Source organism: Cetorhinus maximus, chromosome 2 (assembly GCF_964194155.1).
Source record: "Cetorhinus maximus chromosome 2, sCetMax3.hap1.1, whole genome shotgun sequence".
Taxonomy (NCBI): Eukaryota; Metazoa; Chordata; class Chondrichthyes; order Lamniformes; family Cetorhinidae; genus Cetorhinus; species Cetorhinus maximus.
Window position 1 is genome coordinate 174377336 of NC_135880.1, and position 16869 is coordinate 174394204.

The window sequence follows — 16869 nt, forward strand, 5'->3', positions numbered from 1 at the left end:
TCCTGGCATCCACTGCACTCTAAGGTAGTGAATTTCACAGATTCACGAACCTCTGAGTAAAGTAATTCCTCATCTCTGATTTAAATCTACCATCCCTTAGCCTAAAACTATGGCCTCTCATTCTAGAATGCCCCATAAGGGGAAACATCCAATCCACATCTACTTTGTCTATCCCCTTTAGCATCTAATATACCTCAATTAGATCTCCTCTCATCTTTCTAAACTCTAGCAAGTATAGGCCTAAACTGCTCAATCTCTCCTCATGAGACAAGCCCCACATCATTCTAGTAAACCTCCTCTGAACCACCTTCAATGCAACTACATCCTTCCTCAAGTATGGGGACAAAAACTGTGCACAGTACCCCAGGTGCCAATTTGTTAAAAGTTGTTTGAAGGTTTTAATGGTGAGAGTAGTAAGACTGAGAAAGACAAATTTACAGCTAGCCCACATAAAATTTTGCTTCAAAAAGGGTTGTTGCCTTCAGAGTTCCTTGAAGGAACAGATAGACCTCAACAAACCCTACCCATCATCTAAATAAATTAGTGAAAGAGGTTGTTATATAGTGGAGGATGGGTGGGATCTTACTGCTGATTGGTCAGGCCACAATCTTCTCATCAGTGACATCTGGCTACCCTGATGAAGGGTCATCCAGACTCGAAACGTCAACTGTGTCCCTCTCCACAGATGTTGTCAGACCTGCTGAGTTTTTCCAGGTATTTTTGGTTTTGTTCTAGATTTCCAGCATCCGCAGTGTTTTGCTTTTATCTGGCTACCCTTGTTCAAGAAATACAAAACCATCCATTCTACACAGTCAACCAATCAGCAGTGAGAATGTTAACACACACTCCAATCAGCAGCAAGAATGTTAACATGAAATGGCCTATTACAAACACAATAGACTGACCAATCAGCAATAACATCCTGCCCACATTCCCATCCTTCGCTATATAACTACTTCTCACCTGTGCTAGTTATTCCCTCAGAGTATATTGTTTGAAATGTTAAGTTTTGTCAGTTCTTCCAAGGAACTCTTAATGTGATATCTACTCTTTTCAGGTGTAAGAGTAAATCTGTCTTCCTCACTAAAAACAATTTGCATTTATATAGTGCCTTTAAATATATTAAAATGTCCCAGGGTGCTTCACAGGAGTGTTATAAAACAAAATTAGATACCAAGTCACATCATTAAGGGCAGATGGCCAAAAGCTTGGTTAAAGAGATAGGTTTTAAGGAGCGGCTTAAAGAAAGAAAGGGAATCTGGGAGGGTTAGGGAGAGAATTTCTAGCTTATAGAGCCCAGGGAGCTGCAGCCATAGCCACAATGGTGGAATGATTAAAATTGGGGCATATAAGAGGCCAGAGTTGGATGAGTGCAGGGATCTTGAAGGATTGTGGGGCTGGAGAATATTACAGACATAGGGAAGGAGCGCAGTTATGGAGGGATTTGGAAGCAGGATGAAAGTTTTAAAATCCAGGTTTTCCTGGGAACCAATGTAAGCCAGTGAGCACAAAGGTGATAGAGGAATGGGACTTGGTACGAGCAAGGATATGGACAGCAGAGTTTTTGATGATTTCAAGTTTCCAGAGGGTAGAATGTGGGAGACCAGCCAGCAGTGTGTTGGAATAGCCATGTCAAGAGATAACGAATGTAGGCTTCAGCAGCTGATGAACTGAGACAGGCAAGGATGGGTGATGTTGGGAAAGTGGAAATAGGTAGCCTTAGTGATGGTGTGGATATGTGGTCAAAAAAAAAAAGCTCTAAGAATTTCTGCTAATCTCCTTCAATGAGCTGCTTCCGATCAAATGTTCACCAACGTGCACTTTTCTGCTGTCACCAGTAGCGTGTTGTCTGCACCCATCCAAATCAACAACTGGAGTTCCCAATAATTATACAAATAGACTGCAGAGAATTGTTATTCTGTGAGATTTGTACTGATCCATGACCATTAAAACTGATTTATGCTATTATGGATGCAAATTAATCTCAGTGCAACAATAAATTGTCTTGCGTAATTTGCTAGAACAAACACTTATTTCTCGATGTTTATAGGACCATTTCTCTCAAATTCACTGCAGATCATTTCTTGATAAACCTGTTGCAGTTACATGATAACCGTCATCTCACCATGAGTGAGTTTCTTTAATCATGGAATGCAGCACTGCTGCAAGCACTGACTATAAAGCTGAGTGCAACAACACTTGTATTTAAATAGCACCTTTATCTCATTAAAATGTTCCAAGACATTTCACAGGGGTGTAATTACACAAAAATTGAAGCAATGAAGGAGACATAAGACATTAGGGGACCATGTGCTTGGTTAAAGAGATAACAGGGACAGAAGGAGGCTATTTAACCCCTCAAACCTGTTCTGTCGCTATTCGATGAGATTTCTTTCTTTCAAGGGATGTGGGCATTGCTGGCAAGGCCGGCATTTGTTGCCCATCTCTAATTGCCCTTGAACAGAATAACTTGCTCAGCCATCACAGAGGGCAGTTAAGAGTCAACCACATTACTGTCGATCTGGAGTCACATGTAGTCCAGACCAGGTAAGGATGCCAGATTTCCTTCCCGAAGGACATTGACAAACTAGATGGGTTTTTACATAAGTCGATGATAGCTATCATCATTGAGATTATCATGGCTAATCTGAGATCTGACTCCATACGCCTGCATTTGTCCCATATCCTTTATGGTTTTTTTTTATTCGTTCATGGGATATGGGTGTCACTGGCTAGGCCAGCATTTTTATTGCCCACAGAGATAAAAACAAAAAACTACTGCAGATGCTGGAAATCCAAAACAAAAACAGAATTACCTGGAAAAACTCAGCAGGTCTGGCAGCATCAGTGGAGAAGAAAAGAGTCGACGTTTCGAGTCCACATGACCCTTCAACAGAAGGGTCATGAGGACTCGAAACGTCGACTCTTTTCTTTTCCATCGATGCTGCCAGACCTGCTGAGTTTTTCCAGGTAATTCTGTTTTTTTTTATTGCGCACCCTTGTTCAGAGACCATTTAAGAGTCAACCACATTGCTGTGGGTCTGGAGTCACATGTAGGCCAGACCAGGTAAGAACAGCAAATTTCCTTCTCTAAAGGACATTAGTGAACCAGATGGGCTTTTATGACAATCGGCAGTGGTTTCACGGTCATCAGGCTTTTAATTCCAGATATTTATTGAATTAAAATTTCACCATCTGCCGTGGTGGGATTTAAACTTGGGTCCCCCAGAGAATTACCCTGGATTACTAGTCAGTGACAATACCACTATGCCACTGCCTACCCAGAAGGAGTACCTTAAAGGAGTAGAGTGGCAGCGAGGGTTAAAGGAGGGAACTTCAGAGCTTACAGCCTACATGGCTGAAGACATGACCACCAATGGGAGGATAAAAGAAGTGGGGAATGCACAAGAGGCCAGAGCTGGAGGAGATTAAGGTGACACAAAAGAGAAGCGGCTCAGTGAAATAATTTTCTGGTACCTCTTTATGTTTGAAATCAAAGGTCAAATGATAATTATAAACTACTTGGCAGTTCCGTTTGAAAGTCCCTGAAATTAGCCCCCACCTTGTTAACGCTCCAACGACCTATCATTCTGTACTCAGGATGATTAAGTGGAGAAAATAAAGCTCGTAAATGTGCGCAGCTGACTGGTTTGGGTCAGTGTCCAGATTTGAGTTATTAACCCTCCAGAATTGGGGAATCTTCAGGAATTGGCAATCAATCTCTAGGTCACAGCTATGAACAACATGCAGGAGAAAAATCATAAGAAATTTTTTTTTAAAACTTTGGCTTTTCCCAAGAAAGGCAGTACAGCGAAGGTTCACTGGCTTGTTCCCTTTCTTCACTGGACTTCAATGGAAATAAATGAAGGATAGGTGTAAAATTAGGTCTTGACTCATGTGGACTCGAAACATTAACTCTGGGGAGAATTTTCTCCCCATTGGGAGGGTTGTGCGGGAGCGGGCGTGCGTGCAGCCGATCACCACCCGCGATTGGCTGGGTGCCGCCATTTGACATGGCTGGGCCTTAATCGGCCTACCCAGCGTGACACGTGCCCGGAAGCGCTGAGCGCCACCTATGCGGGCGGGGGGGGTTGCCTGAGTCAGGGCCTGTGCTCTTTCGCACATACACGCGAAAGAGCACAGAAATCTCCCTGAGGCACAGAGCTGCCTCAGGGAGATTAGTTTAAGTTTAAAAAATTTTAATAAAGGAGGGGAAAAAACATTTTAGGACATGACCCCTCATGTGAAACTGTCACATGAACTGGGACATGTCTATGAATTTTATTTAAAAATGTTTCAAACCTTTAAAAACCTTCATGAAACCTCATCCCGCCCGTGGATGAGGTTCCATGGAAAATGCGAAGGCTGCCTGGGCTCTTCGCCTACCCTCCAACCTTAAGGTTGGACGGGCTGCTCAATTTATTGTTTTAATTGATATTTAAATGGCCTTAATAGGCCTTTGGCAGTTCGGCGGCCGCGCACCTGAGTCGGCTGCGTGCCCGCCGAACTGAAAATCTGAATGACGCGCAGTGACATCGGGACGCACGCCCGACATCACCATGCGTCATTTTATGCCTCGGCGAGCGGGCCCCACCCCCTCTCGCTAAGCCAAAGGTTCTGCCCCCTGTTACTTTCTCTACGGATGCTGCCAGACCTGCTGAGTTTTCCCAGCATTTTCTGTTTTTATTTCAGATTTCCAGCATCTGCAGTATTTTGACTTTTATTTTATTTCACTAGATTGATCCGTGGGATAAGGGGGTTCTTGTCCGATGATGAGAGGCTGAGTAAATTGGGCCTATATTCTCCGGAGTTCAGAAGAATGAGAGACAACCTCATTGAAACATACAAGATTCTGAAAGGGATTGATGGGATGGATGCTGAGAGATTGTTTCTGCTGGTCGGGGAATCTAAAACACAGGGGGCACAGTCTCAGGATAAGGGGCCAATCATTTAGGACTGAGATAAGGAGAAATTACTTCACTCAAAGGGTTGTGAATCTTTGGAATTCTCTACCTTAGAGAGTTGTGGATGCTCCATCACTGAACACATTTAAGGCTGCAATGGACAGCTTTTTGGTCTCTCAAGGAGTTAAGGGACATGGGAAGTGGGCAGGAAAATGTAGTTGAAGCCCAGGATCAGCCATGATCGTGTTGGAATGGCTGAGCAGGCTCGATGAGCTGTGTGGTCTACTCCTGCTCCTATTTCTTGTGTTCTTGTAAAATATGGGCATTGGGGAACAAAAGGCTATTTAACAGTCAGGAACTATCCATTTGCATCATGAGATGATATGACATTATATGTGTGTTGGGTTGACCAATGGCAAAGTGTGTTGTGTAGCGGGGGGGAAGGGCAGAGGGAGGCAGGACCTCATGAAATGAAATCTCTAGGACTATGTCCAAACAGAGTTGGCAAAGCTGGTCCAACATGTGAGAAAGGAGCTAATCCCACTGGGTATAGGATGCTCAACTCAACACCAAGTGCCTCCACCCAAATCCTGATAATGCAGTAGAATATCTTTGGGAGCTTGCAATTAATGATTAGAATGTATAATGTTAAAATTACTTTTCGTTGTAAATACAATATTTCCCAGCCCCTCCCCCAGCCCCACCTCACAGAGTACCCTTCTCTCTTAAGATAGCTTCTGGTGTTAGATGTTTGACTAGAGTTTAATATTAAAATTCACTCTTGTGAAGTAATGGATTAATGGAACACACCCTGGAAGCAGACTCAATTCAAGATCCCAATCTCAAACTTTGAATTACATTTGGGCACGATATCTAGGCACAATGGGGTCAGTTGACTTCAATGGAAATAAATGGGGGATAGATGTAAAATTGGGCCCTGACTCATTATCACCTGATTTATACTGTCGCACAAAGTCAAAATCTACCCCGATTTGACAAACTCATTTTTACTGAATTTACAGGGAGGTTAACTCCTGGTATCTTCTGCTCAGTGGTTGATGGGTCAGCTGCACTGCCATACCTGGAGCTCATGTGCCATTTTGTTTCATGTCGGTGGTCTGATGTTTCTGGGCTATGCTTCCATGAGTAGATCAAAAGGGCATATTTTCTGGTTTCACTATGACGGTGGGATTGGAGTGCAGGACGTTCACATGATGAGATGGCCTATAATGCAAGGGAACACACCTCAGCCGGAACATGGCTCAGAAATTGTAAGCCCCTTGACTCAATTGAAAGAGGTTGGTGTGGTCTGGCTTCTATACAAGGGTATGGTTGGTGTTGGGGATCGTAATAATTGAAACCACAGGGTTCCTACACAGAGTTCGTACTACCTTTGCCTCGTCTCCTTTCTCACTCATTCTAACACCTGAGCATGCACACAAACAATATGCAAACAGCATACAGAAAGGAGGGCTTTAATCCTACCCACCCAGCAGATCCCAGTAGGTAAGCAGTTAAAATCCATTGAGTGAAATACCAGCCGATGTCTCACCCAAATTATACTATTCTTCAGGATGGTCGTTCCAAGCCCCTCCCTACATTGACCTCACAGATTACCCTTCCCTTTTAAGATACCTACAGGTATAAGGGGACATAAGTTCAAGGTGAGGGGCAGGAGGTTTAGGGGGGATGTGAGAAAAAACTTTTTTACCCAGAGGGTGGTGACGGTCTGGAATGCACTGCCTGGGAGGGTGATGGAGGTGGGTTGCCTCACATCTTTTAAAAAGCACCTGGATGAGCACTTGGCACGTCATAACATTCAAGGCTATGGGCCAAGTGCTGGTAAATGGGATTAGGTAGGTAGGTCAGGTGTTTCTCACGTGTCAGTGCAGACTCGATGGGCCAATGGCCTCTTCTGCACTGTGTGGTTCTGTGATTAGATGTTTGGCTAGCAGTTTAATATTCTAATATTCTAGCTAGACATTGCACTCAAAGCCAACAGGCTCCTTCTTTAACTATACAAATCGGGGCTCAGTTATGCCATTGGTCCCCGACTGCAATTTTAACTCAAACATTATCAGGGGAAGCCGCTCCTCGGGTGCCTGCAAGGAAGGTTTAGAAACTGCCCCCCCCCCACCACCGCCTCGGTCTTGCCCCCTACACTGCAAGACATCCCAGAATACCTGTAGCCAGTCTTAGCAGTGTGCCAATGGGTAACCAAGGACTGCCCGATTTCCTGCTGGCCAGCAGCTGTTTCCCGACTATTCCAGAAGAGAAGTCAGGTGACAGCATCTTATTGAGGCCTGGTAGTTAAAGATTGCTGTGGCTTCATTCCGCCATGGGCAGCCAGGAAGGTAACAAAGCTTTGTAACCCTGCTAAGTCTTGATTTCCAAGTAGCAACTGAGACATTTGCCAACATTGTGAGATCTAGAGTTTCTGCTAATTAAACGTTTACTTAATATTTAATTTTGTTTTAATTTTTAATGTTTAATATTTCATGGTTTTACTTTGAAACTCACTCAATTTACATGAATTTTAATATTTGATACTTGTTGATTTTGGTGCTCGTTAACTCCATAATAAGCTATCTCATTGGCTACTTCGATTGTTGAAGCATGACCTTGACTTGATGAAATACCGCAAAATGGATGGTGGCGAGTCAGACCCCCGCTTTACATTTGTTCCCATTGTTGGCGACAATTAGGAGTCGCTATTACCTGTTTTATAATATCACATAAGAGTCAAAATCGCTCCCTTTACTTCTATATTGTTGTCCCTAGAAGAGGAAAGATGGTAGAAACGTGAGGAAAGTTGTGGAGTTCCGCTTGAATCACTGAAGAGGCAGATTATTCCAACTAAGTTCATAGCAGTACCTTGATTATATCAAATAAACTAATTAGTGCAAGAACCTAAACTTGTAAACACAGTCAATGTTCAGTGACTTCAGTGAGAGGTGTTAATATTGGTTGAATATTTCAATTTGATGCATCACATACGGCCAATTGAGGTAAAACAAGAGCTATGAATTTGGCAGGACATAAATCAAAATGATGCAGATGCTGGAAACCTGAAATAAAAATAGAAAATGCTGGAAATACTTAGCAGGTCACCATTGACCAGAAACTGAACAAGATTATCTGTATAAATACTGTGACTACAAGGCCAGGTCTGAGGCTAGGAATTCTGTGGTGAGTAACTCACCTCCTGACTCCCCAAAGCGTGTCCACCATCTACAAGGCACAAGTCAGGTGTGTGATGGAATACTCTCCACTTGCCTGGATGACTGTAGCTCCAACAACACACAAGAAGTTTGACATCATCCAGGACAAAGCAGCCCATTTGATTTGCACCCCTTCCACATACATTCATTCCCTCCACCACGGATGAACAGTAGCAACAGGACGTACCGTCTACAAGATGCACTGCAGAAACTCACCAAGGCTCCTTAGATAGCACCTTCCAAACCCACGACCGCTACCATCTAGAAGGACAAGGGCAGCAGATATTTGGGAACACCATCACCTGGAAGTTCCCCTCCAAGTCACTCACCATCCTGACTTGGAAATATATCGCCGTTCGTTCACTGTCACTGGGTCAAGATCCTGGAACTCCTTCCCTAACAGCACTGTGGGTGTACCTACAGCACAGGGACTGCAGCGGCTCAAGAAGGCAGCTCATCGCCATCTTGACAAGGACAATTAGGAATAGATAATAAATTCTGGCCTTGCCAATGATCCCTACATCCCACGAGTGGATAAATAAAAGAATTCCACAAATTCAAGATGAATTTGAAAGAGGATTCTAAAAGTAAATGGGAGTGCGTTTGCCGAATTTGCAACACAGCACCTAAACACAGGATGAGGGTCACATAGTGGCGGTGTCACTAGACTACTAATTCAGAGGGCCAGGCTAAAAGCTCTGCGGCATGGGTTCAGATCCCCCCAGGGCAGCTGCTGGAATTTAAATCCAATTAACAAAATCTGGAATTGAAAACTAGCATCAGTGATGGTGACCATGACAACCATCACCAACTTGTCAGAAAAACCTATCTGGTTCACTAATGTCCTTCAGGGAAGGAAATCTGCCATCCTTACCTGGCCTGGCCTACATGTGAGTCCAGACCCACAGCGATGTGGTTGACTCTTAACTGCCCTCTGAAATGGCCTAGCAAGCCACTCAGTTCAAGGGCAATTAGGGGCAAGCAACAAATGCTGTACTTGCCAGCGATGCCCACATCCCATGAAAGAATAAATTAAAGTCCTTAAATTCTCCTGGTTTTCTGTTGCGTTCTTTGGTGAGAAACTGGCAGAATTCCCAGAGAAATGACTACAAATAACGGTTGTCTTGGAAATTATGATGGAAGGCTTGCAGAGCCCTTGTGGAATTTCTAGGCTGGAGCTGACATAGAGAGAGTTTTCTCCTTAATGAAATACTTAAATCACTTCAATGGTAGGGTGTGTATAAACCAGACCACACATTTTATTGTACAAATACCACATAACACCACCTGAATTTACATAAGAAATTAGAAACAGTTACATGGAATGCTTTAATTCTGAAAAGAGAGCGATACTGAAACAGGCAAAAAAGTCAAGGTAAGCTACAACACTTTTGTCATACAAAATGTACAAAACATCTGATACTAACTAGACATGTTCTTGTGTTGCACTTTCCACAGTTTAACACTTATTATAAAAAAAAGTACCAATTTTTTTTTTTTGTTAATTTTAGAAGGAAAGGTTTTCTCTTCAAGTCACTTCTGTCATTGAAGCAGAGTGGTTCTGTAAGAGGACAAAAGGAAAGCATTTTATAAACGTTAGAACTGATGGAGCAACGCAGTTTAATTTGAGTCAGAAACTATGCACACTGCAAATACATTTTGCCAGCCAGGTTTACAATTAAGGGTTAGAAAAGGTTCCAAATTAATTCCAAAACTGAGCCAAGTAGAACTGCTACACAAACCACAGAATCACAGTACACAGCACTATATGAGGCACCTCAACCATAGACATAAAATTTGCAGTGTGCACGTGCAGCAGAGAATCACTATTAATCGACAGACGCAGACGGTATTAAACACCCTGTGAAGGGGGAAAGAGTTGCGGGTAAGATGGGGGGCAGGTCCACAGAAAACAGTACAACAGACATCTCAAGTGTTAGAACAGACTGAGGTAATGTTCGAAGCACTAGGAAACTGGGCCGTCCTCTAGTGGGATAGTTGCTTTTAATTACTGCACAACAGAAACTCCGTGAAGTCAAAGCCTTTCATCGTGCTGCTGCTAAAGGTGTTCATACAACTTTGCATCATCTTTTGTATCATCTTTTGTAAGTGTAAAATTCTAGATCCAAAATTATATAACTTATCTGGGGGGGGAGGGGCACGATTAAAAAAATACCTCTGGTGAGACAGGAAGCATCCTAGAAAATGGAATCAGCTTAGCTGAACTTTGTACTAATGCACAGAATGTGATGCCAATTAGTAAGTGCTGAATTTTCACCCCCTATTTGGACACTAAGCTTTTTCAATCAAATACAGAATCTCTTTTGGAAACGAGTTGAAAGTACTTTTTCCTTAAAATAAAAAGAAATGAGCAGTCCAAAAAAATGAACAATTCATGTGGGTTATTGGAGGCTGGGTATTTGAGTAGAAGTATTGATTCTTACAGCACAGAAGGAGGCCATTTGGCACCTCGCACCTCTGGCGGATCTGTGAATAGCCACCTTTAGTGAGGTGGGAGGTGGTTCCTATCCTCCACTCCACTAAGCCTCTGAACTCATCCTTAGCGACTGCTAAGAGGCAAACAGTGCATGTTGACTACAGGGTGATGAGGAGGGAGGGGGGGGGGACAGAAAGAAAAACAATAGGAGGGTCTTCACAGAGCTACTCCTGCACTCCTGCCACTGAGCAGCCAGCAGTGGCTCGGTCGAGCCTAGGATCAATAGGCCTGCACCATTTTCTCAGCCGCACAAAGTGAACCGGAGAGGGAGGAAGAAACGGAAGAGAAATGGCTTCATAGGAAGCCAAGATTCTCATATTAAGTCTCTTGGAAGGGTGAAATTGGTATCCAACAGTCGTGAAAAATGAGCGTTAGCAACACGGCAACTGCTTTTGCACGCTTTCATTTTCCCATTGGCTTCAGTATAGAGAAGAAAATGGAGACCAGTTTCACCCCCGTGGTTTGAAAAAGGACTCACCAATGAGAGAAGTGAGCCTCAAAGTGAAAACTAGTGAAGTTGTCAATGATGGTGATTCTACAAGTAGGTTATGTTGGCAGCACCCTTACCTGCTGCCACCACCTACCGAGGATTGGGCCTCGGAGTTTTTAACATGCACTGATGGCAGATCAGGCCTCTGGCTGCCAGCACCCACTCTGAAGATCATATCACAAAACATGGGGAGGGGTGGTTTGGGGGATGGGGTGGGGCGGGGCGGGGGGTGGAAATGGTAGTAGAGATCATTTTAAAAGCGAATTCTTAAACATCAGCCCTTTCTATAACACCGAGTAGATTCTGCGCCAAATCTGTCACTAGACATTAATGGGAACGTTATAAACTGAGCCAGTCCTGCTGACTTTTAAAACTTATCTGATATGAACATATATACAGTTTAGACTCATTAGAGCCTCTTTGTTGCTTCAAGTGTCATTTAGAAGGATCAATATAAGCTTCCTCTTGTTTTTCACTGCTTATACATTGGGTAGGTACAAACAGGGGAGCAAAAATAAACCCTACTCAAGTACTACACTCCCACAGGTCAGGAAGGGATGGTTACTCCATGAAAATTTGCCCTGGATTTTTGATTGATAACCCACCCTGCCACATACTCCCAGGGACTGACATAACACACAGGAGGGCAGGGAAAATGCATCTTGCCCTAGGCAAGATGGCATTCGCATGCACACTCACGCTCCCCCCGCTTTCATTGGGAGATGAAAGTACCCATGTGAATCATCTCTGCGACCTAATCACCTGAAACAGAAAAAAGTTCCCGCCTCAAACGTGTGAAAGTTAAAAATGAAAAATCCAACACTCACAAAGCTGGTCATTTATCACTTACCTGTTTAGTCCTTTAGCCCGTGCTTTAATCCTCCAGATGAGAATTATTAAATTTGTTTCTGGGTGAGGGATACGGAATATTTTTCAAGCGTCCAATTTCAATATCAAGAGCTTCCCGGTATGGAATAAGACAGCTTGTCGCAGAGTGAAGCTCCCTCTCTTCTCTGCAACAATGTGCCTAACACAGGGCAAGCATCTCCCACTGCACCAATTTGCAAAGGGGTTTTGTGGTTTGGACTTGTATCCACTGAGACCTGGATTGAGATTAGCTGAGAACCATCTCACTTAGGCCTTTGGTAGAAAGAGGACAGTTTCACAGTCTTGGTTTGAATTGGATTTTAGCACAGGAGACACAGGGGAGCAGATGATGGTTTGCTCAGCCATCAACTAACTGTGTTTTCTAAAACTGTTACTCTTTTTAAAATCACAAAAGCATGTGGTAATTACAGTCCCACTAAGCAAATGAAGTGTTTTGATGCCTTATATAGAATGTAAAAACACAGAAACAGGCCATTTGGCCCAACTGGTCTGCAATGGTCCCCTCACCCTAGTTCATCTCACCCCATCAATATACCATATGCCTTGGGCAGATGACAGGAGTTCCTGATCTTGTGTAGACTTTAGCCAGGTTCAAACGTGTATTTTACTGCACTACACATGACCAGTAGCACTGTTGGAGCAAGGAGGGGAAGATTTATTCTGCCCTATGCGTGACAAAATTGTCATTTTGTTTTACGGAACGAGCGCACAATTCCATTATTCAAAATGCATGGAGGAAAGCTTTCCCCTATAACTCTCACCAATGTCCAGTCAGAAGAGATAGTCAACAAATCACGGTGTTCAAATAGAACCCCTAAATTCATCAATACTGCAGCAAATTGTTGGAGAAATGTGCTGAATCTGACCATCCATTAACAAGGTGACAACATGATGATTCTGGGCTTTCAAACCACACCTTGTGCTTCTGTGTGCCTTCAGCATTGCGGACACCACTGAGTTTAGGAGAAAGTGTGTCTGTGTTCACACCTGCCCTCCTTTGTAAGTGTAAACTAATTTAATCCACAGGGCCCTCCTAGCACAGTGCAAAAATAGCATCGGGACATAGGAACAGAAGCAGGCCATTCAGCCCCCCAAGACTGTTCCACCATTCAATTAACTCATGGCTGAGCTTTACCTCAAATGCCACTTTGCTTCCATAGTCCTTAATATCCTTACTTTTCAAAAATCTAGCAATCTCCGTTTTGAAAGTTTCAATTGACCCCCAGCCTCAACAGCTTTTTGGGAGAGGGAGTTCCAGGTTTTCACTACCTTTTGTGTGAAGAAGTGCTTCCTGAATGGTCTAGCACTAATTTTAAGATCATGCCCCCTTGTTCGAGACTCATTCGCCCAGAGAAAATGTCCATGTACCCAATCAATTCCTTCAATCATCTAAAACCCCTCAATTAGATTGCTCCTTGATCTTCTATACTCAGCGAGATAGAAGCTTTGTCTGTCTGTGCAAACTCTCCACATAATTCAACCTTTTTAGCACCAGTATCATTCTATTTGGGGAAAAGAACCAACACAATAGCAACACAGCACAAACGAACATGTCAACATTTAACAAAATGATACAGTTCTAAATGGGTAAATGCATGGTTCTGATTTTCCTCAGTCACCAGGATTAGCTCTTTGACTGTGCCAACCTTCGGGTTGGTCCAGCAATATGGCCATGAGGCCAGGCAAGCAGTTCTGAGCCAAGGTCCGCATAAGACAACCAAGCAAAGTGGCCGGCCATGAACAGCAACCATGGCGACATGGCCAAGAGTGCAGGAAAATGGAAGCTAGAAAATGTCAACGAGAAGTTACACAGTGCCAGATTCACACGGGACACCGGAGGAAGGCCATCCGTCCAGGAGCAGCAGAGGGGACAGACAGAGCGTAACCTCTTCCAACACTGGACTCATGAACCCCCTTGAGCTCGCAATGGAGCCCCAGTCCCTGCGTCATTATTAAGCATATACCTCCTGGTGAGTTGGGTGTCTGGCTGGTCCTGGAAAATGACCCTGGGACGAAACACCCTCTCTCGGGGGGTTTGGCGATGTCTCCCACCTTGCTGTCATGCAGGCATTAAGGAAAAAAGAGCCATGTTGTGAGATCAATGTAATCAATAGCAATACAGTGTGGTCATTATACTGCTTTGTGAACCAACCGCAGGAGACGTGAGGTGCTCTAATTCCATTTTGGTCAATCTACAACTGCTCTGCACATTCAGTTTTCATTTTCAGGGGAATGGATTTCTTTATTTACACTTCCATTTAGACGATTAATGTCTGGATTCGCTAAGCATTAGCCAATTTGTGCCCACGCTGAAGCTGTTAGCACTACAACAAACTGGCAGCAGCAGAATGCTGACACCACGAAATTTCGCACTCTGGTGAATATCCTGTAAGCACAATATTTGGAAAGTGCTTTTATTAAGCTTGTGAGACTGTGCAAGTCCATTAAAGCTTAATGAATAAACTCTAAAGTATGCAGACAACAAATGCGCAAATAGAAGGGCAGCAAAGAGTTATTCACATTAAATCCATTGGGATTGTCACCAGTGTTCACAAATGGAATCAACTGTAATTACATTAAATATCCGGCACAGAAACAGGCCATTCATCCCAACCAGCCTATGCCGGTCTTTATGTTCCACTTGAGCCTCCTCGCATCCTTCCTCATCTAACTCTATTGGCATAATCCTCTATTCCCTTCTCCCTTATAACCTTATCTTGACTCCTCTCAGAAGAAGAGACCCAGCTTGTTCATCTTTACCTGATATGTATAAACTCAGAGTTCCAATGTCATCCTTGTAAATCTCTTTGTGCACCCTCTCCAGTGCCTCCACAAACCTTCTTTACAATATGGTGACTAGAACTATACACAGTTCTGCAAGTGTTGTCCAACTAAGGTGCAATAAATGTTTAGCATAACTTCTCTACTTTTCAATTCTATTCAATTTAATTATGATGGAATCACAGAATCATGGGATGATACTGCATACAAAGAGACCATCCAATTAGTCCTACTCCCTAGTCGTCTAGCCAGAGTCCTTCAGTTCTTTCCCCATCAAGTACTTACCCAATTTTATTTTAAGAGTTAATATTGAACCTGCTCCCACCGCCCTCTCAGGGAGCGAGTTCCAGATTACAACAACTCACTGCATTTAAAAAAAACTCCTCACCTCACCACTGATCCTTTTGCCAACTGTCTTTACTAATTATTGATTTTTTAAAATTTATTGATGGGATGTTGGTGTTACTGGCTGGGCCTGCATTTATTGCCCATCCCTATTAACCCTTGAGAAGGTGGTGGTGAGCTGCCTTCTTGAACCGCTGCAGTCCATGTGGTGTAGGTACACCCATAGTGCTGTTAGAGAGGGAGTTCCAGGATTTTGACCCAGCGACAGTGAAGGAACAGCAATACATTTTCAAGTCAGGATGGCGAGTGACTTGGAGGGGAACTTCTTGGGATGTTGGTGTCACTGGCTGGGCCAGCATTTATTGCCCATCCCCAGATGCCCATGAGAAGGTGGTGGTGAGCTGCCTTATAAGACCATAAGACCATAAGACATAGGAGCAGAAATTAGGCCATTCGGCCCATCGAGTCTGCTCTGCCATTCATTCATGGGTGATAAGTTCTCAGCCTTCTTGAACCGCTGCAGTCCATGTGGTGTAGGTACACCCACAGTGCTGTTAGTGGGGGAGTTCCAGGATTTTGACCTAGCGACAGTGAAGGAACGGCGATATATTTCCAAGTCAGGATGGTGAGTGACCTGGAGGGGAACTTCCTGGTGTACATGGATTTTATTAAATAAATTCTTCAGAGAACTAAAAGAAAATATCGAGCTCGACAAAGCATTAACAGAGGCTAACGTGCCATGGATCACCAAATAGAAATTATGCAATGACCCATTTGTAAGACAACCAATGCAGCCAAAAGGTCTCGTTTATAGAGCATAGATATTTTGACCGTGAAAACCCCACACTGAATGCTATCGACAGATTGTTTAACAGTGAGTACCAAGGCTGGCCCCCTTTCGTTTCGTGGTCTTTGACGACTTTTAATGTATTTTTCCTTATGGCTTGATGCTGCAATACCATTCTAACAAACTGGTGAAGAAATGGAGGCCTGCAATGTTCAAGGATTTGTGTTACCTAGCGACCAATGATCCACTGGCATGTTTGTTTATCTTTTTATTGGGCTGTCAATATTCGATGAATCCTAGCCTTAAGATTTTCAGTTGCACGCTTTTTATCTGAGGCCAAAGACATAAACATGTTTAAAAGTGGTAAACGGTGTTGGTCACATGGGCCATAGGGATAACCAAAAACAATTCATGTTTTTTTTCTCCTGTTTCTTATCCCCTTTATCCTAACTTTATCTCCCCTCTCTCTTTCTCTCCAGCACATTTGTTTTCTTTTGTTTATTTGTTTCCTCAAATTTTATTTGCTATGTTTAATTTTTGTTCACTCCCCTTCTCTTTGAAAACCTTATGGCTAAAGAGTTTGGGTATTTTGCCAATATTTTTGATTTCACCAAATGGCAAGAGAAAACAGGAGAAGATGCAGAGGCAATCCTATCCTAGCATTTACTGTGATGGTGATTGACTTTGTAGAACTATAGGGATTGCTGACTTTGTAGTGTTCAGTTGTTCTGTGTTTGATTATATGAATCTGGTAACTGATCTATGCTCACTGTGCTTAATAAATTAAGCCTGGGCGTGGACTCAGAGCAAAGTAAACAGACACCAGAGAAGCTGCTAGACACTGAGCAGGAAGGATGGCATAGACATTTTAAACTATTATGTAGAACTCTGTAAATAAAGTTCTCTGCATTGTTCTGTGGAAAATCAAATATATAAAATATATAATAGGCTCTCAT

General features: G+C 43.2%; 1 protein-coding gene across 7 annotated transcripts in view; it reads right to left on the reverse strand.

The window, feature by feature from the left end:
- Positions 1-9347: 9347 nt before the first annotated feature.
- plppr1 (phospholipid phosphatase related 1) overlaps positions 9348-16869 on the reverse strand; it is a 122975-nt gene continuing 115453 nt past the window's right edge. For 3 of the 7 annotated variants that reach the window (XM_078570864.1, XM_078570897.1, XM_078570853.1), the window contains 2 exons: positions 13965-14056; positions 9348-9686 (listed from right to left, as the gene is read on the reverse strand). In XM_078570864.1, the coding sequence (XP_078426990.1) occupies positions 9668-9686; positions 13965-14056 (111 nt within the window). In that variant the 3' untranslated portion in view covers positions 9348-9667. Of the gene's footprint in view, positions 9687-11811; positions 11875-13964; positions 14057-16869 lie in introns of all 7 variants that reach the window. The other 4 variants (XM_078570889.1, XM_078570879.1, XR_013580599.1 and 1 more) reach the window with 3 other exon arrangements.